Source organism: Coturnix japonica, chromosome 2, assembly GCF_054131305.1.
Source record: "Coturnix japonica strain WE chromosome 2, WE-NBRP24, whole genome shotgun sequence".
NCBI classification, from domain to species: Eukaryota; Metazoa; Chordata; class Aves; order Galliformes; family Phasianidae; genus Coturnix; species Coturnix japonica.
The window spans coordinates 139,223,754-139,247,888 of record NC_140664.1 but is presented as its reverse complement, the minus strand read 5'-3'; the positions used below and the strand labels follow the sequence as shown (position 1 = coordinate 139,247,888).

General features: G+C 58.8%; 1 protein-coding gene across 8 annotated transcripts in view; it reads right to left on the bottom strand.

The window, feature by feature from the left end:
- Nucleotides 1–24,135, bottom strand: part of AGAP3 (ArfGAP with GTPase domain, ankyrin repeat and PH domain 3) — a 68,789-nt gene that overhangs the window by 10,438 nt on the left and 34,216 nt on the right. For 4 of the 8 annotated variants that reach the window (XM_015852790.3, XM_085540752.1, XM_032442757.2 and 1 more), the window contains exons 10-13: nt 20,143–20,247; nt 16,223–16,388; nt 4,721–4,894; nt 1,803–1,964 (exon numbers count right to left, since the gene is read on the bottom strand). In XM_015852790.3, coding sequence (XP_015708276.2) covers nt 1,803–1,964; nt 4,721–4,894; nt 16,223–16,388; nt 20,143–20,247 — 607 coding nt within the window. The remainder of the gene's footprint in view (nt 1–1,802; nt 1,965–4,720; nt 4,895–16,222; nt 16,389–20,142; nt 20,248–24,135) is intronic. The other 4 variants (XM_032442758.2, XM_085540749.1, XM_085540747.1 and 1 more) reach the window with 3 other exon arrangements.

Genomic DNA, 24,135 nt, shown 5'->3' with positions numbered 1-24,135 from the left:
GAGCATGGCAGGGTACCCAGTGCCCTCATACACTGCATGGCACTGCACCACCACTACATGTAGTTGCCATCACTCCACCTGTCCAGGACACTGCCAACAGAGAGACAAGGGTGGGCACATGTCTGCAAAGCTTCCTATGAGACAGCACAGGATGGAACAGGCTGAGACATACAGACTGGGGTGACAGCAGCTGTGCTCCACTGGGGGCAGAGGGCAGAGAGCAGTGGGACCAACACATCTCCTGGAGCAGTCCATGTCATCGGGAAGCTCTGAGCAGCTGCTGGTCCACGCTGCTGGCTCATCACAGCGTGTCCATTGTTAATTACTCCCTCCACTTGACTGCATTCAGTTTTGCACAGCATCAGATCTTTACCTCTGCACCTTCCCGTGCCACACACAGCTGTGCTGCACTCCAGGACTGGACTATTCCGTGAGCACTGACAACAGCAGCCCTTCAGCCCTGCACCTCACACCCTTCCTCCCAGCGATCTGAAAGCTTTCACATCCACATCACAGACACAGCCATCAGCCCCAGTGCCACTTTGGGATCAATGCTGCAGTATCTCCAGGTCCTGCTGTAGTGCCAGTCACTAAGTGGGTCGCAGCACTGCCTGTTTACCCCCATGTACAGGTATAGAATCGCTGCGCTCTGACAGCCCACACGTCACACGTCGACAATGTGCCTCTCCCTGTCACGGTGCTGGGAGAGCTGCAGAGTGTCCAAGAACCCCCACCCATCACAGCCAGGCACACACTGGTCTAACAAGGTGTACGTACAACAACATTTTTTGCTTGCCATGAGACGCCTGGTGTACATAGCAGGCTAGAATGACACTTGAGGCGCCCAAATCAAACACTGGAAGGGAAAGTCCTTCCCCAACGTGGTGTCACTCAGGTAAAACCAACTGCAGTGCGGAAGAAACCAGAGCAGCCGAATCCCCCTGCAGCCCAACACCAGAATGGTTCTGAGGGAGGAAGCACAAAGAGCTGCTCAGGCACAGCACACACAGCTGAGGGCTGCACTGCTGGGGATGGGACGGGGCAGCATCATGGCCACGGTGCTGACCTGGGTGCAGGACACACTGCACCGTGCAGTGTTACAGCCAGCACCTGCTCCAAAGCCTTGCTTAGCTCCCCTTCCCCTTCAGCCACCTGAACTCCATCCTCAGTTTGGTTTCCTGCAGAGCCCACAGGTGGCTGCAGGGCACAGTAACCTCAGGTGACGCCCAATACCAGCACCTGACCACAGCACTTCGCTGAGGCCACCCATTGGTGCGGCCCTAAGAACTGTGTGCTGCACTGAGCTGTGCCTGTGGATGTGGGCAGCCCTCACACAGCCCTGCACAGCTCAGCCTGCTTCAGAGGCACAGAGACCCGCAGTGCCTGCAGAACGCTGCTGCTCCAGCACGTGGCTGATGCACTGCGCTCCTCTCTGGACTCCTGCAGCAGGCGAACACCTCCAAATGCCCTCACCTTGAGGCAGACCAGCAGGCCTAACAACAGCGGAAGAGTAGGAGATTTACAAGCACACAGAAATGAGCTGCTACGTACAGAGTGTCTGCACACCTTCTGCAGGCCTGGGCACACCGTGAGCGTACGGTGCGCTCCCAGCTGCACTGATACGGCCCATAATGAGCACTACCACTAACGTGCACACGGCAGCACGATGGCAGTCCTGCTGCACCGCAGGTGGGACACCACGGGCAGGTTCAGGGGTGAGCGCTCCCTGAAGAGGCACCAATGAGTTGGGCAGGAGCACCCCATGCCCGGTGTCCCCGCGCCGCGGCGCAGAGGCTGCCTACCTTCAGCCGCCGTGCTGGGGCCGTCTGCCCGCGTCGTCCCCGTGCTCTTTTTCCTGCGGTGCTTCTTCCTGTTGGCATGCGGCGACGGGGGCGGCTCCAGCTTGGGGCTGGCGGCGGTGGAGATGTTGGGGCTGGAGCTGAGGGAATCGGCAGTGCCGTTGGCTATGGACAAAGAGAGAGAAGATGATGTACAGCGGGAGACACCCAAGGGTTCAGGGGACGGCAGCAGTGCTCTGCCCGGCTGCAGCTGCACAGCCCCCAGCCTGCAGATGGAGCAGGAACGGCGCTGCTCAGCACTGGGATGGTCTGGGGATGGTGGGTCTCCGTGTGGGTCCTTGTGCTGGGTCCCTGAATAGACCGCAGTGTGGGGGGCACGTGTGGGTGCCTACACGGGGTCACCCCGGGCATGGGGACTCTCTCTGGGGCCTGCTGAGGGCCGCTGCCAGCACTTGGATGGATGGGACACGCACAGGCAGTATATGGGGCAACGTCTGTGTTAGGAAGGGACAGTGCAGCACACTGTGCACAGCCCCGGCTCCATGGCACCGCACCCTGCACGGCCTCGCAGATGAGGAGAGGGGCTGCCACGCTCAGGAACTGAGCTCAATGGTCTCCATAGGCTCCTGATATGGAGCTGAAGAAGCTGCATCCCCAGCAGCAACGCACCAAATTTATCCTCAATCATACTGTTCCTTACAATTAATAGCAGAATTAGAAACAATCAGGGAGCTGCCTAATTACTGTCAATTAGAGCGCGCTAATCAAGCTCCGATCACACACACACACGCTGCCGCTGCACTCACCATTAAATGTCAAATTTCATTAGAGACCAGCAACAAAATCAAAAGCCTGACATTCAATTTCAGCAGCACACACAGCGCAGGCTTCCAATCAGCATAAAAATGCAGACTCCGGGGAAGGCAACGAGGCGCAGGAGCCCTCGCTGCACGGTTAACCCTCTCCGAAATGTGCTCCTGCCTCTGTGTGCCCACTGCGCCGCTCCGGCCCCACTGCCCAGCACAGCCCTGCTGCACCCGGGGGGTCCCAGCCAGCCCTGAGCGCAGCCCCATAGGGGGCACTGGGGGGTGAGGGGTCCTGGTGGCTGATAGCGGCACTCAGCAGCATGGAGCTGCCCGCTGAGCATCATGAGTGCACGGCCAGCGTGGGACGTGTTGGCACAGCTCTGCTGCCCCCGGTTCCTGCTGGATCTGACACACACGAGTGGGGCGTTTCTGCTGCTATTAATCCATGGGGAAATAGCTCACCCTTGGCAATTGAGAGAGATAAATCTAATAAAATCAGACCCCACTTTATGGATATAAATTACCTCCGCTGTTTGGCAGGACGGTGCCTGCAGGAGGTGTGAGGTGCCTCCCCCAGCCCTGCACTGCAGGGATCTGAGCCTTCCCACCCAGAGGGGGCCATGGTGCACCCCCAATGCTGCACCTCAGGGCTGTGGGGTGCCTGCAGCCTGCACTGACTCTGTGCCCCATGCTGCACAGCAGCTGTCACCCATCCTGTGCTCTCTGCACTGCCCTGCAGCCCATGGCACAGGACTGGGGCTGGGGGCTTGCAGGGCACTGGTGGGATGGGGAGGGGGCGGAAGCGGGAATGCTCCCTCTGGAGATGCTCTATTCTTCCTATTACTCAGCACTGAGCTCTTCCAACCCACCCATGGGTCTCCAGATCCCCATCTCACTATGAAAGCCCTCCACATGCACAAGTGGGATGCTCCTGGGTGCTTCCCCCAAACCAGCCGCGTGTCCGTGGGCCATAAAGGCTGAACACCAGCAGTGCTGGGGTACGTCTGCGCCAGCTGTGCGGCCCTCCTGAGGAGCTCACCAAGGTGGGGAAGGAAAGGGGGATGGCTTTAAACTGAGAGAGAGATGTAGGCTGGATGTCGGGAGGAAATTCTGCAGGACGCCTCAGCAGTGCTGCTCATAACTGCAGGTGCCCCATCACTGGAGGTGCATCCAAGGCCACAGATGGGCCCTGGGCAGCCTGAGCAGGCTGGGGCTGGGGGCGTCCCTTCCAACACTGTGTGATTCTATGGCTCTATGAGCACCTGGAGCTGGCGCTCTCAGACCTTTGGCTCTGAGCAGAGACCCTCTCCCCCGCGGCCCTGGGCACAGAGCAGCCCTGCAGCACAGTGGGGCCGTGTCGTACCCGGGCAGGGCTCAGAGCATCCCCCCCATCATCACGGCTGCTCCGTGTCCAGGGCTCGGGCTGGGGGGGCTGTGGCACATTACTGCTCAGAGCTGCGCCCTTCCGCTGCCGTCGCCGCGCTGCCCCATCAGCAGTAACAGTCTGATTAATTCGCTTCCAGCAGGGAGCTGATGGGGCCAATGATGGAGCCGCTGCATCAGGCGCGCTGAAATTGATAGTTTTTCACAGTTACAAATGAGGAGCCTCCTCAGCTGCAAATGGCGCCCGCACAGTCGGACTCCGGTAATGATCATAAAGAGGCTCTCTTTAAACTGCGAAAGCCCCTGGGACCGCGCGGGGGGGCGGCTGCCGCGCTAATGAGAACTACAAGGGGCGAGCAGGCATGGAAATGGCTCCTCCACTCTTGATGTGCATTTAACTGCTTTTTTAGTGCGGCGGCAGAGCCAGGAACGAAGGAGTGATGAATGCAGCACAAAAGCATTTATTTTCCAATTCGGCAAAGTGGCTACGTTGGGAAATGTATGAATTATTTTAATTCACTCAACTGTCCTGAAACGTCGTGGAGCGAGCGGGCGCGGGGGGAGTCGTGGGGCGCACACACAGGATGGAACCACCACGTCGGGTTCCGCCGTCCCAAAAAGCTGCAGCGGGCGCTGAGAGCAGCCTCGGCCGCCCCCGGGTGCGCGCTGACCCTCACTTGGGCCCACCCCAAAGAACCTCCCGCAGCCCTGCGGGGCCGCAGTGCCACTCACCGGGGTTGGGGCAGGCGCCGGGCAGCGCCATGGCCTCGCTCCACTGATCGGCGCTGGAGACAGAGTAGGAGCGCTGGTGCATGCCGTCGGGCTTGGAGCTGAAGCCCACCAGGTTGATGCCGCTGATGGAGCGCTCCGAGTGCAGGGAGGTGCTGCTGCTGGAATGTGGGGCGCCTGCAAGAGAGCCGCCGGGTCAGCGCCAGCCCAGGGCCGCCCTGGGGCTGAGCCGTGCGCCCCATGCCACATGTGTGCAGTGCAGCCCGGCACGAGGGCTGCTCTGGCCCTCCTCTCCTGCAGGTCCCCACGCAGCACCGGGCAGCCCAGCATGGCACAGCTGGGGCTCCCAGCACGCAGCCCCCCTTCAGCCTGGTTCTGCAGTCCACGATCTGCTCCCGGTCCCCACCATGGCTACAAACACCTGCACCAGCAGCCCCAGCATCCATCCTTACAGCTCCACCGCCCGTGCACAGGGCCCAGCACAGAGCACAGGGCAAATGGAAGCCCCATGGTGGATGTCATGGGGACACGTAGGGGGAAAACCTCTGCCCCTGCTGGGACCCCCTGAGCTGCAGCCCAGGAGCTTGGAACCCACATAGGAAAAGTTCTGGGGAACAGAAGCAGCCAAAGAAGATGAGATCACTTTGATATGAAATGGGTCAAATGTTTCTGGATCACAGGAACAGCCCCAACTCCCCTCGTAACCACACGGAGCTGAGTGCTGCCAGCAGTGTGTGGGGAGGACACTGCAGGGGGGACTGACCACACCTGGCACTGCACACACAGCCCCACACCTCCCCTGCTGCCCCACGCTGGGATGGCAGCTGTGTTCTGCTCCCCAGTGCCCAGAGCTGCACCTCCTGCATGTGCAGCACCAGGTTGTTCATGAAGTTACAGCTGTGTCCCCACCATTCCCACAATAACCTGAAAATGTGATCCAAACGTCACCAATGTTTGAGTGCTGCCTGTGGCTGCACAGTGCCGGGACCTCAGTTCCAGAAGCCCAAACCTCCCTTACAGAGAGCAGAGGCTGCACCTGGCAGCCAGGGCACGAGCAGATTTGGAGCAGCCTGAGTGTCTCCCCCTTGCAGCCATGGGGTCGGGTCCTGCAGCCCTGAGCACCAGTTGCGGGGCCAGGTCCTGGCAGAGCCATGGGGTCAGGTACTGCAAACCCACAGCCCCAGTGCTCGGCCCCCTCAGCCCCAGTGCCATGCGCTCCCCCACCCTGCCTTGTTCAGCACCACAGAAACACGTGTAAAACCATGACACTGACTTTGCCTCTAATTAGCCCTTAATTTACAAGACACACTCGGAAGGGTAATTAGCTGGCGCTCCGCTCTTGACTGCAGCATCCATCTCCTCTCTCCTCCTGGTGGGAAGGAGCCCGCTGCCACCGGAGCAGGGACACCATGCTCCCCTGGGACTGAGGGAATGGGTCCTGGGATGGGATGAGATGGGATGGGATGAGATGGGATGGGACGGGGTGGTACAGGATGGGACGGGGTGCGGCAGGGTGGGATGGATGGAGTGGGAGGAAAGGCGATGGGATCCCCATCTCAGCTGGTGCAGGCTGTCCTGTGCCTTGCTGCATGGGCAGCAGGCATGCAAAGCACAGAGGGGAGCAGAGGAAAGCAAACAGCACAGAACACTGCCCAGTGAAGCCCTGCAGCAGAGGGGAGCACTGTGAGGGCTGTGCGGTGCCCAGGTGCACCCAATGCACAGCGGGAGCACTCCCTGCAGGCACCGCCGCAGGAGCAGCGCGGGCACACGGAGCACCCAACTCCTGCGTCCCTGTGAAGCTGCCTGAGCCCTGCACACACTCCCCTTGTCCTGAGGATGGGTAGTTGGTCCAGCAGGCCCAGAGCCCCCCAAGATCCCCTGACACCACCTGCAGCTGCACAACAGGAGCCCTGAACATTAGGCAAAGCAGAAGGGAAACAGAAAGCCAGATGTAACACATCGCCCACCCCTCTGAGCACAGTCCCCAGCTCTGACCTCTCCCTGCTCCCCCCGCAGTCCATCAGCAGAGCCCTCCCATCACTGTTTGCTCAGAACTCAAGAAATAAAGAATTCCACATCAACACGTTGGTGTGAGCTCAGCTCTCAGCCCACAGCACCAACACCACGCAGCGGATGGATACGTGCTCACATTTCCTTTTAGAACATTAACACTGAAGATATCCCTGTCGGCCTCACTGGGGAAAGGACTGCTTCCCTCTATCCACTGACACTGCACTGATCTGACCAGCGCTGACACAGACAGGCTGTGGCACATCAGCTCTGCCCCCTGCCAGTACAGTTGATGCCCACTCCTCAGCAGGATCACAGCAAAGCTGGATCGCAGACCTGCACTGTGGCTGAGGATGGGGCCCCTCAAGGTCCCCCTGCCCCCCCCCACCCCAGCAGGGCCCCCCAGAACAGAGTGGGGTGGGAGACCCCCAAGGAGTGGAGCCGGCGGCTGCTGTCCCCGTGCAGGGCAGTCTGTGTGCAGGGAGCTCCTGGGCTGCAGTTTGAGCCCAGTGCCATGTGCTGCCCCAGCTGCACTGAACACAGCACAGCTCCGTCCCCTCACAGCTCCTGAAAGAGTCTGGGCTCACAGTGGATCCCTCTGAGCCTGCCTGGCTCCAGGAGGAGAAGCCACAGCAATCAGGCTCTTCTCCCAGCAGAGCTGCCCCAGTGCTGCAGTGATATGGGAGCAGTGCTGCACTGATATAAGAGCAGTGCTGCAGTGATGTGGGAGCAGTGCTGCAGTGATGTAAGAGCAGTGCTGCAGTGATGTAAGAGCAGTGCTGCAGTGATATGGGAGCAGTGCTGCAGTGATTTAAGAGCAGTGCTGCAGTGATATGAGCAATGCTGCAGTGATATGAGCAATGCTGCACTGATATAAGAGCAGTGCTGCAGTGGTGGTGGAAGCAGTGCTGGTTATTTCCAGTTTGAACCATCACAGCTCAGCTACCACTGGACCCTGCCTTGGTTTTATCTGATAAGGCGCTCTGTGCTATCAGAGCTTTGCTCCTCTCTTGGTACTTACAGACAGTGTTGGAAAGATCTCAGCCCCGTTCCCTGCCATCCCCACACCAGCCGGGCTCTCCACAGCTCTCCCTGCACGGCACGTTCTGCAACCACCGGACACCCACGAGCCCTCCATGCCCCCCCAGCCCCAACCTGCAGCCAGCACAACCAGCTGAGAAAGGCTTCCAAAGTTCCCGAATTAAATAATTCACACTCGCTGATTCGAACATGTCTGAATCTCCTACCTGCTGTTTAATTTGCTTCTAATTACAGCTGGAATATGAAGAATTCATCATTCTGTGCTAAGATACATCATCTCGCCTCTTCCCAGACACCAAGCAGAAGTGTTTACTGAACACGTGGTTCTTTTCTTTATTAACCGCTCTATTATTTCCATATAGTAATGAACCAACGCTGTGTTAGGATTCATTAGTTCCTAATAAACTCGAAAAGAACTTTTTGCTGCCTTTACCTCCCTGCCGTCCCTCTTGGTGATGGTGCCGTGCGCTCCTGCAGCCGGCAGGGCTGGGAGATGTGAGGGAGGAGGAACTGCAGGTGGGGTTTATCCATTCTTTAAGTGAAGCACCGTGAGAGAGGAAAGAGCAGAGCAGGTTTTCCCTGCAGGAGAAGGGCAGCGCGTGGCCATCCAGGCAGGCGGCTCAGAGGTGGCTGCGTTTAGACACACACATGCAGGCTCCTCCTTTTCAACCCAGGCCATTCTGTGATTCTATGACACACCACTGCATGAATGGGGCCGGCAGCACAGCCTGGTCCTCCCTGCATCTGCAGTGATCCGGACATGGGGAGCGATCAGTTCACGTCTCCTCTAACCCAGATTAACACTTTTAAGTAGTGCAGCCTCTCTTTTGATTTTGACTTTTCGCTATCCAGTCAAATGCTCCTTTCATCACTCCTAATTACGCTCCACACTTCCTCCTGTTTCTTTTTCCCCAAAGATCTGGCTCTAATTGCTTTCAGCTCTGTGAAATTGGCTCAGATATGTATTTTTGAGCACGTGTGTGTGTCTGTGCGTGTGTGAAGCTCCGTATTTCTGCTCTGCGCTCTGCTCTGCCCGAGCACTGGCACCACATCACCATTACCTGCACCACATCACCATTACCTGCACCACATCACCATTACCTGCATCACATCACCATTACCTGCATCACATCACCATTACCTGCATCACATCACCATTACCTGCATCACATCACCATTACCTGCACCACATCTCCATTACCTGCACCACATCACCATTACCTGCATCACATCACCATTACCTGCATCACATCACCATTACCTGCATCACATCACCATTACCTGCACCACATCTCCATTACCTGCACCACATCACCATTACCTGCACCACATCACCATTACCTGCATCACATCACCATTACCTGCACCACATCTCCATTACCTGCACCACATCTCCATTACCTGCACCACATCACCATTACCTGCATCACATCTCCATTACCTGCACCACATCTCCATTACCTGCACCACATCACCATTACCTGCACCACATCACCATTACCTGCATCACATCACCATTACCTGCACCACATCTCCATTACCTGCACCACATCACCATTACCTGCACCACATCTCCATTACCTGCACCACATCTCCATTACCTGCACCACATCACCATTACCTGCACCACATCTCCATTACCTGCACCACATCTCCATTACCTGCACCACATCACCATTACCTGCACCACATCACCATTACCTGCATCACATCACCATTACCTGCACCACATCTCCATTACCTGCACCACATCACCATTACCTGCATCACATCACCAGTACCTGCACCACATCACCATTACCTGCACCACATCACCATTACCTGCACCACATCACCATTACCGGCACCACATCACCATTACCTGCACCACATCACCATTACCTGCACCACATCACCATTACCGGCACCACATCACCATTACCTGCACCACATCACCATTACCTGCACCACATCACCATTACCTGCACCACATCACCATTACCTGCACCACATCACCATTACCTGCACGACATCACCATTACCGGCACCACATCACCATTACCAGCACCACATTACCATTACCGGCACCACATCACCGTTACCTGCACCTGAGCTGCTGCTCTCCAGCTCTGAGGTCTCTGCTCAGAGGGAACACAGCATCTCTGCAGTGCTGTGCTGTGTGTCGGTGCAGTGGGTTCAGCACTGTTAGCACTGCGTGGTTCCTCCTGTGGGTATCACTGTGACAGCGTTATTCGTCCTCCACCACATCACAGCAAGATGCCTCAGGAACCGTTTCTGAGACACACAACCAAAGTGGGGGAAAGGAGGAGCAGGGAGTGGGAGATAAAGAAACACTGATGCTTTTCAATCTGCCTTCTGCTCTACTAAAGTGACCATCGGTGACGCTCAGTCCATGCGGAAACCTGAAATCATAAGCTACAGACAATGTACCTATGAAGAATGCTGCCTAAAATACAAAACCAAAAGGTCCTGTGCAGCTTGAAGTCCAAAAGAGATCAGCATGGCTGGGGTGGGGGCTGCCAGCCATGGCGGTAAGGCTGCAGTGCTGGGCATCAGTCTGCACTGACCACCTGCAGCACAGCTGAGCTGGGAACGCTGCAGTGCATGGAGTGAGCACAGCCCTGCAGAACACGCAGCATCAGAGCCCCAGCAACAGCTCTGACCCACATGGAGTGCAGCAGAGGGAGCTGCACTGCCCCGACCCATCCTGCAGCCGCTCGGTGGGGAGCAGAAGGTGCAGAGCAGAAGGGAAAGATGCTCAGCCCCCTCTGGGGCTGCCCCATTTCCCAGCTCCCTCGGCAGCACTAGGCAGGGAATTCAGGCCTACGTTTTCACCGGTGGCCGCTAATTACATCCCGTAGTTTTTGCAGGTGCCCACAGCCGTGTGCTGCCCTGCGCCCATCTGCCTCCCCCAGCACTGCCCAGCACAACCACAACTGGGTGCTCTCCTCCTCACCTCCCCCATAGCAGCCTTCCCTGCTCAGCCCTGCAATGCACTGCTCTGCTCCTTTAGTGTTCTTGCAAGTGTATCCAGTCCCAGTAATTGTCTCTAATTAGGGTCAATGATTATCCTGTTGGGCGGGAGCAAATCAATCTCTGCTCTCCCCTTGGGGATCAGGAGGTTGTGTGAGGCACAGCACACTGCCAGCACTGCAGGGCACAAAGCAGTGTGTGTGCTGCAGGGTGCATTGCAGGGTGCGTTGCAGTGTGGGTGCTGCAGGGTGCACTGCAGTGTGGGTGCTGCAGGGTGCATTGCAGTGTGCATTGCAGTGTGTGTGCTGCAGGGTGCATTGCAGTGTGCATTGCAGTGTGTGTGCTGCAGGGTGCATTGCAGTGTGCATTGCAGTGTGCATTGCAGTGTGGGTGCTGCAGGGTGCATTGCAGTGTGGGTGCTGCAGGGTGCATTGCAGTGTGGGTGCTGCAGGGGCAGCACACAGCAGAGCTCTGCACAGATGCTGAAACCAAAGGCTGCAAGGAGCCCACAACCTGACCACAGAGACGGTACCGCTGTGCTGCTGTGACTTGAGGACGCAGCGTGATGCGGTGCTTTGAGCACCAGCTGCAGCACGGTGTGGCACACAGTGACAACAGCCCTGGACATGACAGCACCCTGTGGTGGTGGCCCTGCTCAGCACTGCTCTGCTCTGCACATTGCTGGGATGCAGATGAGGGCACACGACCCGGCAGCAGTTCTGCTGTGCACGCTCATCCCCACTGTACAGATAGAAGAACTGCACAGCAGCACTGCTCAGAGATCCCCCTCAGCCTTTTCTCCTCCATGTGCACAGCCCAGGGCTCTCAGCCTGCCCCATTCAGGAGGTGCTCCAGGCCCCTTCCATCCCTGCACCCAGCAGTTCTCTCCCTGCTCCCATCTGACCTCCCCGCAGGTCCTGGCAGCACCACGCTGAGGGCAGCAGCTCTGCTTCGCATTCGGGACTCATCTTCCTGCTGAGGGGAGTGGGTAAACATGCAGGAGGTGTCACCACCTGAATGCTATAGTGCATATTTGTCATATAAATACGAATTTGCACTATTTTATACATGATTCATGATGAAAAGTATTAATTACAGACAAATTCAATCTCTGATCCGCGCTTCACTCTCAGACTACAAACAACCCTTAGAGTGTTGCTGGGAGGAACAAAGGTCCTGCATAGAGGAGCTCCTGGGACCCCGTGCTCCCATTCCCAGCACTGCTCTGCTCTGTGCAGCAGCACAGGACTGCCCCAGAGCCCCCGTCATGGGGGGGCACTGCAGCCAGCACTGCAGCCAGCACTGTGCCCAGCACCTTGGGGTGGCAACGACTCAGTGCATGGGGAGCCAGGAGGACCAAAGCACTCCAGCAGAAGCTGCTTGTGTCCACAGCAGAGCTGTGAGGCAGCGCTGCAGGTGGAGCAGTGCACCCAGGTGGACAGGAAGCAGCAGCCACAGCTCTCCCAGCACAGCCACAGCTCTGCAGCACGCTTCCATGGACCCCCATGCAGACAACGGAGCAGCCAGGCGTGCAGGCAGCCCTTCCTGCAGGCCCCAGCACTCAGAGCACTCAGTGCCCCACGTCCCTGTGGTCACACAGCTCCTAGAGCTGCCCTGCATGGTGCCCACACGCTGGCTGCAGGCAGTGCAGTGCAGGGCAGCTCCATCACTGAGCTGAGCACTGAGCAATCAGTGCAGCTGAGTGCAACCATCCCTCTGCCCCCACCAGGACGGAGCAGCTCCCATATGGACGTTCCCAGCGCTGCCCCGACCACCGCCGCCCTCTGCTGCCGCTCTCCCTCAATGTCAGCGTCCCCCACGGCGAGCAGCGCTGTGCTGGGGAAACAGGTTTTCCCTTTTCTTTGTTAATTCTTCCCTCATTACATTTGAAATTCCACAATCAGTGTGCACTGTAATTGTCGAATTTGATGCTAATGATTAATGAATTAAACATGGATCCATCAATTAGTCCTCGGAGAATAATTCTGCATAAAGCAGCGGATAATGTAATTACAGTAACAAAGATAATGAGATGTTAACATCGACGAAGCCCGACGTGACATGATCACAGCAGGCGCAGCACCCGGCCTGGGGGAGCCCGGCCCACTGCGGCGGGGGGCAGCACGGCCGGGCGGGGGGCTCAGCAGGACCAGGCCATGCAGGGGGATGGTGTCACCTCGGAGCCAGTGAGTGAGGACGCGGCGCCCGAGCAGCACCTCCATGGCCACCCAGTGCTCCCGGTGCTACCCGGGCTCCAGGAACGATCACACGCAAAGGGGAGGAGGGGAGGAGCTGCCTCCATCCTTCCTGATTCTATGATTCTATGATTCTATGATTCCCTTTCTCTCCTCGCTGCTCACCTGAGTCCTGTGTCCAGCTGCTCATCCTCCTTCTGCACCATGCAGTGAAGGAGCGGGCTCGTGGGCTCCACATGTGCCCATGTTAAGCGCGCAGGGATGCACACAGCACAGCCCACATCCTCCAGCAGCGGCCTTTCTGCATCTCCCTGTGCTGGGAGAAGGGCCCAAGCACCTCTGCAAAGCAACAGCCCGGGGCTGCGGCTGTGCTGAGGCCAGGCTCAAGGTGCTGGCCGTGATCCCTGCGATCCTTTCCATCTCATCTGAGTGGGAGCCGCCTTTGTCCTTCCAGCCAGAAACACACCGATGGGGCGCCAAGGCAGAAAGGGTGAACTGCTGAGCAGAGCTGTGAGCCTGCAGGAGACACTCGAACCCACACCAGGAGGGGTACGCTGCCAAACCCCACACACGCAGCCCTATACACCCAGAATGCATTCCCATCCTGCTGGGTGCTGCTGGGTTTGCACCATGCAGGCAGCCCTGTGAGCACTGCTTGTCCCTGCCTGCAGGAGCACTGCTGGGCTCCATGCCCTGCATGCCCCGCACTGCCCTGCACAGCACGGCCCCCAGCCCTGCAGCACAGCACTGCTTCCATAGGGCAGGGACTGCTGAGAGCCCTTCTGAACCCCCCCCGAGGAACAGCCCCCGCTGCAGCCCTCACCGTGAGACACTGAGACATCTGATTCCTCCCTCCACATCCAGAAGGAATCATCACTGAGAGTGATAATCCCTACATAACACTGCCTCAGCACGCGCTGTCTGAGACCTGCTCCATCTCTAGCAGCTGCAGCCCCAAAGGGATCAACCACCAACACCCACTGCCAACACCTGACCCCACTGCAGCCCCAGTACAGACACCTGGCCCTAATGCAGACACAGCCCCGTGGTGGACCCTCATGCCCACCAGAGACATGCAGCCCCACTGCAGACACCCGCTCTGTATCCACGCAGCACAGCAGCACACTGAAGAAATGGCACCTTGGAGGCTCAAAACACTTCTTGGCCTGTTTGTTATATTAAGGATAACATCTTACAAGCACTAAAAACCACAGCCTGCCTGTATCTGCTCACCACTCACACCATGGGCTGCTGGTCCTCGTGCACATCAGTCCCATCACATTCCCATCCCAGCGATGAGCGATTCTGCCCCAGCTCTGTGTCCCAGCTCTGGCTCAGCACACTCAGCCAGCTGTGGGGCTGCACTCAGCTCTCAGCTACTGCAGTGCCCCCGGTCAGCCCTCATCAATACAATTACATGGAGGAACTGAAGCCAGGAGGGCCCTACATAGCAAACTGAAGGGTCAACCAGCAAAGCAAAGCAGAGGCCGCTCTGCCAGCACGGCGCAGGGGATCCAGTTCTCAACAAGCAATTTGGAACAGCTCTGATCACATCCTGACGGACACCCGGGGTGCAGGGAGGTGAACAAAGCTGCGACATGAAACCATTTGTAACCCAGGGCCAGCAGCCAACCTGTGCACCACGGGTGGGAGGTTACACCCCAGGGATGAGCTGCTGCAGCACCAAATGGGAACCAGAGATCCCAATGGGTCCCTTCCAACACGGCATGTTCTGTGCTATCGGGACATGGTGCTATAGGGACACTGTGTTATGGGGACAGAGTGCTATGGGGACACGGTGCTATGGGGACATGGTGCTTTGGGGACATGGTGCTATGGGGACATGGTGCTATGAGCTGTGCTGTGTAGGGGCACAGAGTGAAGGCAGTGTGTAAATGGGGATCCCACACTCACTGATCTGATGCCAGCACAGCCTGCAGCACCCAGGCAGCATCAGCCTGGCACACACAGCAGCACACATGAAGGGGTCAAAGCATCTCTCACAGGAAGATATGTGACCTGGTGCTAGAGAGGGACATGGGGTATATAGCACAGGGCTCGTCATCTCTGGGGGCTGTTCTGTGCTTCACCTGAACCCTCTCACAGCTCTGGTAACTCTGTGGGTGCAGACATCACACCAAGCACCCTGCAAACATACACGGTGCAGGGGCAGAGCAAGCATTGGCTCTGCAGGACCTGCAGTGGGTGAGGAGGGTTCACTGCTCCAAGCGGTGCTTGTCCCGAGTGCTGCTGACCACAAGAGCCGGCACTGAGCCCCCCTGGACCCTCCCAGCCCCACATGTGGTGGCTGCTGCACAGTGACAGCAACCCCAGGGCAGCCCCCACACATCCTACAGCTGCAGGAAAAAACAAGAAGGAAAAAGAGCCACAGAAACCGGCAGGAACAGAACGGAGCTTTCCACCATCAAGAAACATCGCTGGCAAAGTTTTCCACCACTTTATGCTGCAGCAGCTGCCTCCGTGCACAGCAGCTCACACAACTCATGCCCCGCTCAGAGCCCAGCAGCAGCCACCTGGGGGTTACCCAGAGACACCAGCACATGCCAAAGGCATTCAGAGCACTGAAAGCCAGGAGCAGCTCCCACTGCTGCTCGGCAGAGCTGGGTGCTGCCCACGCACTGCAGGAAGGGCAGCACGGCCTGCACCACTCCAACAGAGACACAGAGCCCTGGGGGCTGGAAGGGACCTCCAGAGACCTCCCAGTCCAGCCTCCATAAAGGTGCCCTGGAGGGGAGGCACGAGGTGTGGACACGCTGCTGGCCCCCAGTCAGCATGGGGTCAGCCGCTGGTCAAACAGGTCCAGCTCCGCACAGCTCCTTTCCAGCAGCTCAGCCCCAACCTGCACTAATGCTGCAGTTACTCCTCCCCGGTGCAGCACCCTGCCCTGTCCTTGCTGAGCCCCATCAGGTTTCTCTCCATACAGCTCTCAGCATGTCCAGGTCTCGCTGAATGAAGGCACAGCCTTCAGGTGCATCAGCCGCTCCTCCCAGCTTTGTGCCATCACCAAACGTGCTGCGGCTGGACTCCATCCCTTCATCCAGGTCACTAACGATGGCGCTGAACAACCCCGTGCCCAACACCGACCCCTGGGGAGCACTGCTGGACACAGACCTGCAACCAGGCACAACCGCCCGCGCTGTGCCAGCAGCTCCCAATGCACCCACCATCCGCTCAGCCACCCCACTGCTCCTGCGCTTACCTACAAGGATGTGACGACAGGCAGAGCCAAAGCCGTGCTGAGGATGGACGCACCAGCAGCACTTACCCGTGCTGGCTGCCAGCTGTGTGCTGCTCCGCTCCTTCGCCAGCCCGTTGGCTTTGGGGCTCGCGCCGGGCGCTGCCGCCGTAGCCCTGGGCAGCCGCTTGCCGGGCACCTTCACTGTGGTTCTCAGCAGGTCGATCTCCTTCCCGTGCACGTTCTGCATGTAGTCCTATGGCACAGATGGAACAGATCAGCCATGATTTGGCCAGTCACCCTCAGCCCCTCTCTCATTCACTCCATCCAACCAACACTCAGATCCCCCCATGCATGTGGCTGACAGCAGCCCCTGGGGTGACCGGTGCCCGTCCTACACAGGGGCACCGAGCTGAGCTCAGGGCAGACATCCCACAGCGCTGGAACCCACGGCCTGCAGGCAGCCCAGGAAGTGGACGGAGGGCCCAGATGCTGCTCCAGGCCCTGCACTGGGACCTAGGAGCACTGGGTCCTGCACCCAGCGCCTGCACAGTGAGAGCAGCGTTGGTGTGTGTGAGGGTCTTTGTACAGCCCTGCCTGGAGGTGGGGACAGTCAGGGCAGAGGGGCACGCAGGCAGCAGGCAGGTCCCAGCTCCTGCATCTACTGCCCTTCTGGTCACACTGCTCAGGTGCAGCAGGTGACAGTAACAGCATCATAACTTAGTGTGGGTGACGTGATGTGATGTGGGAACTCCAGCTCAGGTCCCCGCTGGTGTGACTCAAGCCACTCCATGGCTGCAGCAATGCTGGGAGCTGCTCCCACCCCCTATGCCTGTCCTACCCTGCAGTGCTGTGCCTGGCCCTGCTTCCCTGGGCCCACGTGAAGGGAAAGCACTGAGCCTGCGGTCCCCACAGAGCCCAGAAGTGCCATCCCCATCCCACCTCTGGGACGTCGGGGCTTGGGGGCAACCCCATCACTCTGCTCCATGATGGACAGATGAGAGGCAGCAGCCAAGCAGGGTGAGCTGGGGAGCTCTGGGCTCGCTCCAGTTCACAAGGAGGTCACGGAGGGCTGGGATCTGAGCCGGTGCCACATGAACTGCTGCTCCAGAGCCTGGCGAGATGAGCGCAGCCATCACGGCGCAGCCGCTCCCAGCTGATGGCAGCAGGGCAGCCCGCCTGGCCGCAGCTCCTGCACCCCGACCCACACATGGGGCCGTGCACACATCCCAGGGCAGCTCCCACAGACCCCCCAGCCCAGCACTGCCCAGCACTGATCCCAGCCTGGGGGGGGCCCGTTGCAGCCCTGGGCCGCAGGATTTCCCTGGCTCAGCACAATCCGCTCGCCGGCTGCCTGCCGGATCCAGCGGTCACCGGCGCTCCGCTTTTATTGCACGCCATAAAACAGCAATTTCTTCCCAAGCCTCCTCGCTAATTACCCAGCCAGTTCTCTCATTTCATTTTATTACTGGAATTAACAACGAGTTCAAAGCGTGGAAAGCTATTAAGATGTGTGATTAAGCCACATTCAATTAGTTTCTACAAACAATTTAATTGATGTTGCAGATAGAATTAACAGAAGGTGATTGTGTGAATGGCTCCACTGGCTGCAAAATGGGAGCTGCTCCGCTCGGCTCCGCGCAGCGCGGCCATGGGCTCAGCCCCAGCAACGGGAGCAGCATGTGTGGCCTGGGGAGGTGCTGGGGCCTCACCGTGCAGCTCTGACTGCTCACTGCCTCCCTGTCCCTGAGCACATCACGGAAGGTGGGGAAACGCTGCAGGGAGGAGATCTGTGCTGAGACCCTGAGACCAGGGCTCTGACCACAGTGCAGCCCCGGCTCCACTCACCTGCTCGGCTCTGTGCCACCACGCCATCGCAGCGCCTGGGCTTGGAGCTGCTGCTGCTCACCTGTGTGCCAGCAGCTCCTCTGCAAAGCACAGCCCGGGTCTGACTGCAGAGGGGCCTAAATGCAATGTCTGAAGCAGGCACAAGGTGCAGAGCCCTGACAGGGCACCTTTGGTGGTGAAAGGAGAAGCACGACCCAGCCAAGTGATGGGGTGCACACCCGGGGGGGAGGGAGAGCACCACCCCCATCCCTACTGGGCAGGGACAGGCAGCAGAAGGACCGAGAGGGCAGATCCCGGGCAGGGATGATCCTCCAAGGAGCATCACTGGGAGTCAAAGCAACAATGAGATGCTCTGGGGCTGAGCACCCTGGGGGATGGGCTCTGACCCTGCACTCACCCACTGCCTGCAGTCCCACAAGTGAGGGGACAAAGCAGCAGGCCCAGTTTTGTCACTGACCCACGAGCCCCCCTGTCGCATCCTGTGAAGGATGCAGCATCTTGTAGTGAACCTGCTTTATTTAGCAAGGGGTTGGAATCAACGACCCCCAGAGGGCCCTTCCAACCCCCTCCCAGCCCCAGGGAGCGCAGCACAGATGCCTACTTTGTAGGCAGAGGGCAGGAAGCGCTGCAGCACTCCCAGGTTCACCACAGAAGATGGGAGGACAGGACTTAATGGGGCATCCCCAGCGGAAGCACCACTCCATGAGGCTGCCCTGGTACCCAACCCACATGCAGGGAAGGTGAGGAGGGCTCCTGTGCCCCACACAGCCACTCTCTGCTGCAGGGAAACATGGGGCACCGCTACCTTGGTGCAAGGCTGGAAGCCTTCCATGCGGTCTGGGGGAGGAGGCGCCCACCCGCACCTCCCAGCTATGGGCTGTGCATCACCAGTTGCACCAGGTGGAAGCAAACCAGATTTTTGCTCGAGGCAACACAGAAATGAAATGAAACACTGAAGAAGTGAAGTAGGGAAAGCAACTGACATCAAACGAGATCACCCCCTGAGGAACGAATGGAGTAAAGAGGAGACAAACCCAGTGTGCAGCAGCATCAGCTGAGAGCAGTTAAACAACATCCCCAATTACTCTGCCTCTGCCACTGATTTTAACAACGGGCCTATGATGCCTCCAATGGAAAGCTGATAAACCCACACACACATGTGAGTACAGAGAGCAGCCACTGCCTCCTGCTTTGGGTCAATAAGGACCAAAAAACGGGGCTGCAGGGTCAGAGAACTGCAGAATCACACAGAACAGAGAACAGCTCCGAGGCTGCAAAGGAAAATAAACTGTTCCAGCACTCCCATGAATTAGGGAAAGCAAACACGAGGACCAGCTCCTGCTGTAAGGATGGGGCTCAGGATGTGCGCACGGAGCACTGCAACCCAAGAATCAGAGGCACAGACACCCGTGGGGCTCACAGCACTTAATCATTATGTCCGAGGAGATGGGGACGCAGAGGGGCCTGGAGCGTGTGGGGTGTGGGGGCTGCAGCCCCAGCTCAGCCAACAGAGCCCGGCTGCAGCAGGTGTCACAGGTGTGTGTGTCCTCTGCTCACTGCTCCAGCAGCAAACTGTGCTCAAGAGGGAACGGGGAAGAAGTCATTAGCCCCACAGTGGGGAGGCGACAGAGATGGATGGGGCAGCAGCTGCGTGCCTGAGCCAAGCAGCGAGGAGATCAGAGATGCGTGGAGTGCCGGAGCGCGGCGGGCTCCAACAGGCACCGCGTCCCCATTACCCAATACCTAACGGCCAGGAAAATTGTTCCGTGCCCAAATGGCAGCACCAGACGTGGCTGCCAGGAGCCCCTGCCCGCTCCTCACCTGGGACGCAGGGAGGCAGCAGCCCCTGCTTTCATGCACTGACCAAGGGCAAGAGGGAACAGACAGATGCGCTCACTGAGCATCTTTCTGCATGGAGTTACGTTCCCATCAGCTCTCCCCACCCAGCCCGGCACTGCACACACAGCCTGCAGGGGAGGGACAGGGTTTCCTCCAGGCCCTGCTAAGATCCAGCTGTGCTGAATGACTCCACGCTCCGGGTCTGCAGCCCCCACCAACACCAAACCCTATGCTAGCAGCTCTCTGTAGCCGTGACACTTGAAGGAGCAAAAGGGGGACTGCCGTGCCCTGCATGCTGCCCGCCCTGTGCCAGCAGTACTCACATGCAGGCTGGGGTGGTAGGTGAGCACACCGTTGTCGCACAGTGTCACGTACTTCTTCTTCCACTCCTTGTTGAGCGACTTGCCGCTGCGCTTCAGCAGAATGCCCTGTGAGAAATGAGAAGAGCCTCAGGCCTCGTCAGGTCCTGGCAGCTCCCAGCCAGCCCCACAACTGCCCCCAGGAGACACAAAGGCCGAACACCCAGAGCCTTCCCAGCAGTGCTTCCCTGTGACTGGCACAGAGTGGGCCGCTCCCCTGCCCTCCCCATCGCAGCCCAGCCAGACCTCATCCCCAGAGTGAGGGGGTCCATGTGCCAGCACAGCCCCCTCTGTGTGTGCCCTGCCCCACACCGCCCTCCTGCTGTGAAGGATGGTGTGAATGCAAGACAGGGGCCAACCTCACACTGACTGCACTCCCTGCTCTGCTCCCACACCTCCCTCCAGCCCCAGACAGGGGGATGGACATGGACCGTTCAGGAGAGGTGGGGTAACAACACCCCGAGGACGGGAGCATTCAGGAGAGGCGGTGACCACACCTGGAGACAGTCCCACAAGGGCTGATGTTCCTGATGTTCCCTTGGTGCTTGTAGTTCCTCCCTAGAGGTGTCCGACAGCTGGAGCCAGGGACACGCTCTGGGAGATGGAGCAGACAAAGTGCTGGTGTCCCCCTTCCCACCTGGTGCTCCCCCAGACCCATCCCATGGTCTCCAGGCGCTGCATCCTCACAGGGCCTGGGAATGGCCAATCTCCCTCCCCAGCACCCTGATCCAGAACAAACTTTCACGGATTAAACCAATACTGAAGGCTGCACCCTCCTCACTTTCTCCCTGCCCAGTCCTGACCCCTTGAAATCTGCAGCAACAAGGCAGGCATGAGGGCAATGCAGCCTGGGGGGAGGACACCGAGCACTCTGCCAGCAGGAGAATGGGACAGTAAGGGGTCAGCATGAGGACAGAGGGACAGATGAGTGATGGGGTTTGGGAACAAGCAGAATCCAGGCTGCAGGGCTGGAGCCACCCGGGGCTCTCTGTGCAGACAGCACGGCGCTGCTGCAGGCCCCACGCCAGCACCTCCCCACAGACCGCACAGAGCAGCTCTGTCCCACGGCTCGATGTGCAGCACTGCCTGCAGATGGGGATGCTGCGTCTGCCCCATGGAAATGCAGGGCAGTGAGGCAGGGCTTGGGGCATGGCAGGGCAACAGAGCTGCAGATGGGGCCACGAAATGGGCTTTAAGTGATATGGAAAGGGCAGCAGTACTCCGTGACCACTGGCACTCAGTACTTGGGAAGCAGAGTGCGAAGAGGTGCTGCATCCTACTCCTACACACACAAATTACAGCCCAGTGCTGAGAGCTGGAGCAGTCAGGGCAGGATCTGACCCAACCAACATCGAACAGCCCCACGGGGCTGTGTGACACCACCCGGTATGGTCACAGCACCCAATGACAACAGACACTGTGCTGATACAGCACCTCTGGGACACTGAGTAACACGTACCACTGACATCACAGAGCTCAGAAAACAACAGTCAGAGCAGCTGGAGTGCTATCCAGGTGTACGAGATCCACATCCCTTACAAAACCTCACACATGGAGACGGCCCGGTGTTGCAGCCAACCCGGATACCTGGTGGTTCCCCTTCTGGGAGCATTTATTGGCCTCTCCCAAGCAAACCTGCTCTAGAGCTGACAGAAGTTACACATCTGGCACAGTCACTGGGTCAGTCTCTGGCTCATGGGCACCTCGACCCCCATGGGCACCACGACCCCCATGGGCACCACGACCCCCATGGGCACCATGACCCCCATGGGCACCACGACCCCCATGGGCCATACATGGGCCTGGTCCAACCAGCTGCCCTGTCAGAGCTCTGTCCTCCCCCCCCTGGCTGTGCCCCCCTCTGCCGGTGCCCACAGCCCACAAGTGGGGACTCCCCTGCAGTTTCTCCCCGAGCACAGGGCAGTGCACGGAGCAAAGGCCCCTGGCACCCACCCGCTCCATCCCCACGCTTCCTCCCCTTCCCTGCACGCCGGTGCTGCCTCTGCTGGGTTTGGATGGTGGCGGTGCTCCGTAAAAGCAGCAGTAGCAATATGCAGTGTAATGAAGCAGGGAGCAGCCATGGCCCCCAAAGGACTCGTTTGCTCCACAAATCTCCCTTCCGCTCACTTTTTTGCTAAGAATTTTAACACCAAACTTAATTGTAAAGTCGCGTATTGATTGGAAAATGCAAATGGCAATTTAAATGTAATCTAAGCTCCCAGCATGATCCCAGCTCCCGAGGAGGAGGAGCTGCTGCCCTGGGCACTGCTGCAGCGCGGCCCAAACGGAGCCGGGCCGGACCGGGACCGCCGGGCTGCAGTGCTCCAAAGAGCCCCCGATAACACAGAGCTGGGGGAGCAGCAGCACCACCCGGCCTCATTAACACACTTGTCTGCGATGGGTGCAGCTGCAAGGAAGCACTTCCAGTCCTGCAGGACCTCGTGGAGCTGCAGGACAAGGGCAGGGCAGCACAGCCAGGCACAGCATCAGCCTTCAGTGCAGGAGGAGCCACTGCAGCTTCTGGGGGACCTCAGAGTGCACGGCCTGCCCGACCCACTGTGCTGCCCCACACCGCGTGCCCTGGAGCCTCCACAGCCCAGCAAAGCCTCCACTCACCCTCACACCCACCTGGGCCTCCCACCCTGCAGCCCTCCCAGCTGGCCCAGGATCTGTGTGCAAACCCAAAGCTCCAAGAGCAGGGCACGGCTGCTCACAGCTCCAGCAGCACAGCCGCAGTGCTGAGCCCTCCCCGCAGAGCTGCACCCCCAGTGGCACAGCCCCAGCTGCTGGGAAGCAGCTCATGGGGCACCCACCCAGGGCACAGGTTGTTTCAGGCAAGCAGGAGGGCAGCAATTCCGACTGCCACAGCATCTCAGGAGCGGGGCAGTTCCCTGCAGTGCTTTGCACTGCCCCAGGGCTGACAGCTCCAGCACAGCACTGCAGAGCAATGGAGCCCATGAAGGGAGACCTGCCCTGAGACCGCCTGGCTGGGAGAGCACTGCTCCCCAGCAACCCCACAACTGCTCTGAAGCGCTGCTGCTCCTGCACAGCATCCCCATGGTCAGTCCCCACCGCCAACACACACAGTGCTTCACTGCGGTGCAGTGATCCACGGGAGCTCCTGCAGCAGCGCTCAGTCTTCTGACTGTGCTGGGCTGGGGAATCCCAGCACAGTTTGGGTCAGAAGGGACCCCCAAAGCCTCCCCCAGCCCAAGCCATAGGGACACCTCCCACAGCCCCATCCACGGCCCTGAGCACTGCAGGAATGGGGCACCCACAGCTCTGGGCAGCAGTGAGAGAGTCTCACTACCCTCTGAGTAAACAATTTCCTCCTCGCATCTGACCCAAATCTCTTCTATTTCACTTAAACCCAGTCCCCTGGTCCCTTGAGGCCCCCAGCCCCAGCACGTGCCCAGCACAATGCAGCACCCTGTGGGATGCACACCCTACCAGCAGTAGGATGGGATGCACACCCTACCAGCAGTAGGATGGGATGCACACCTACAGCTCAGCACGGGCACAGCCAGGGGCTGCAAGGGAGTCTGTGCATCAGCGCAAGGAAACACCAGCGCCAACATCACCCAGTGACCACCTGGCCCTCCCACCCAGCACTGCTGCTCTCAGGCTGACACACACAGACACCCAGCACCCTGGGTCAGCTCCTGGTGCCTTGAGTTCCCCTTGAGCCAAACAGCACATGGCACAGCACGGTGCGGCCACTGCATAGAGTCACACAATGCTCAGAGCTGGAAGGGACCTTTAAAGGTCACCTAGGCCAACTCCCCTGCAATACACAGGGACACCACAGCCCGATCCTGGGGCGGACCCTCCCATCCACCAGTATCCCCAGGTCTTTTCAGCAGGGCTGTGCTCAATCCTCTCACCCCCCAGCTTGTAATGGTAGCGAGGGCTGCCTCAGCCCAGGTGCAAGATTTGGCATTTGGATTTGTTGAACCT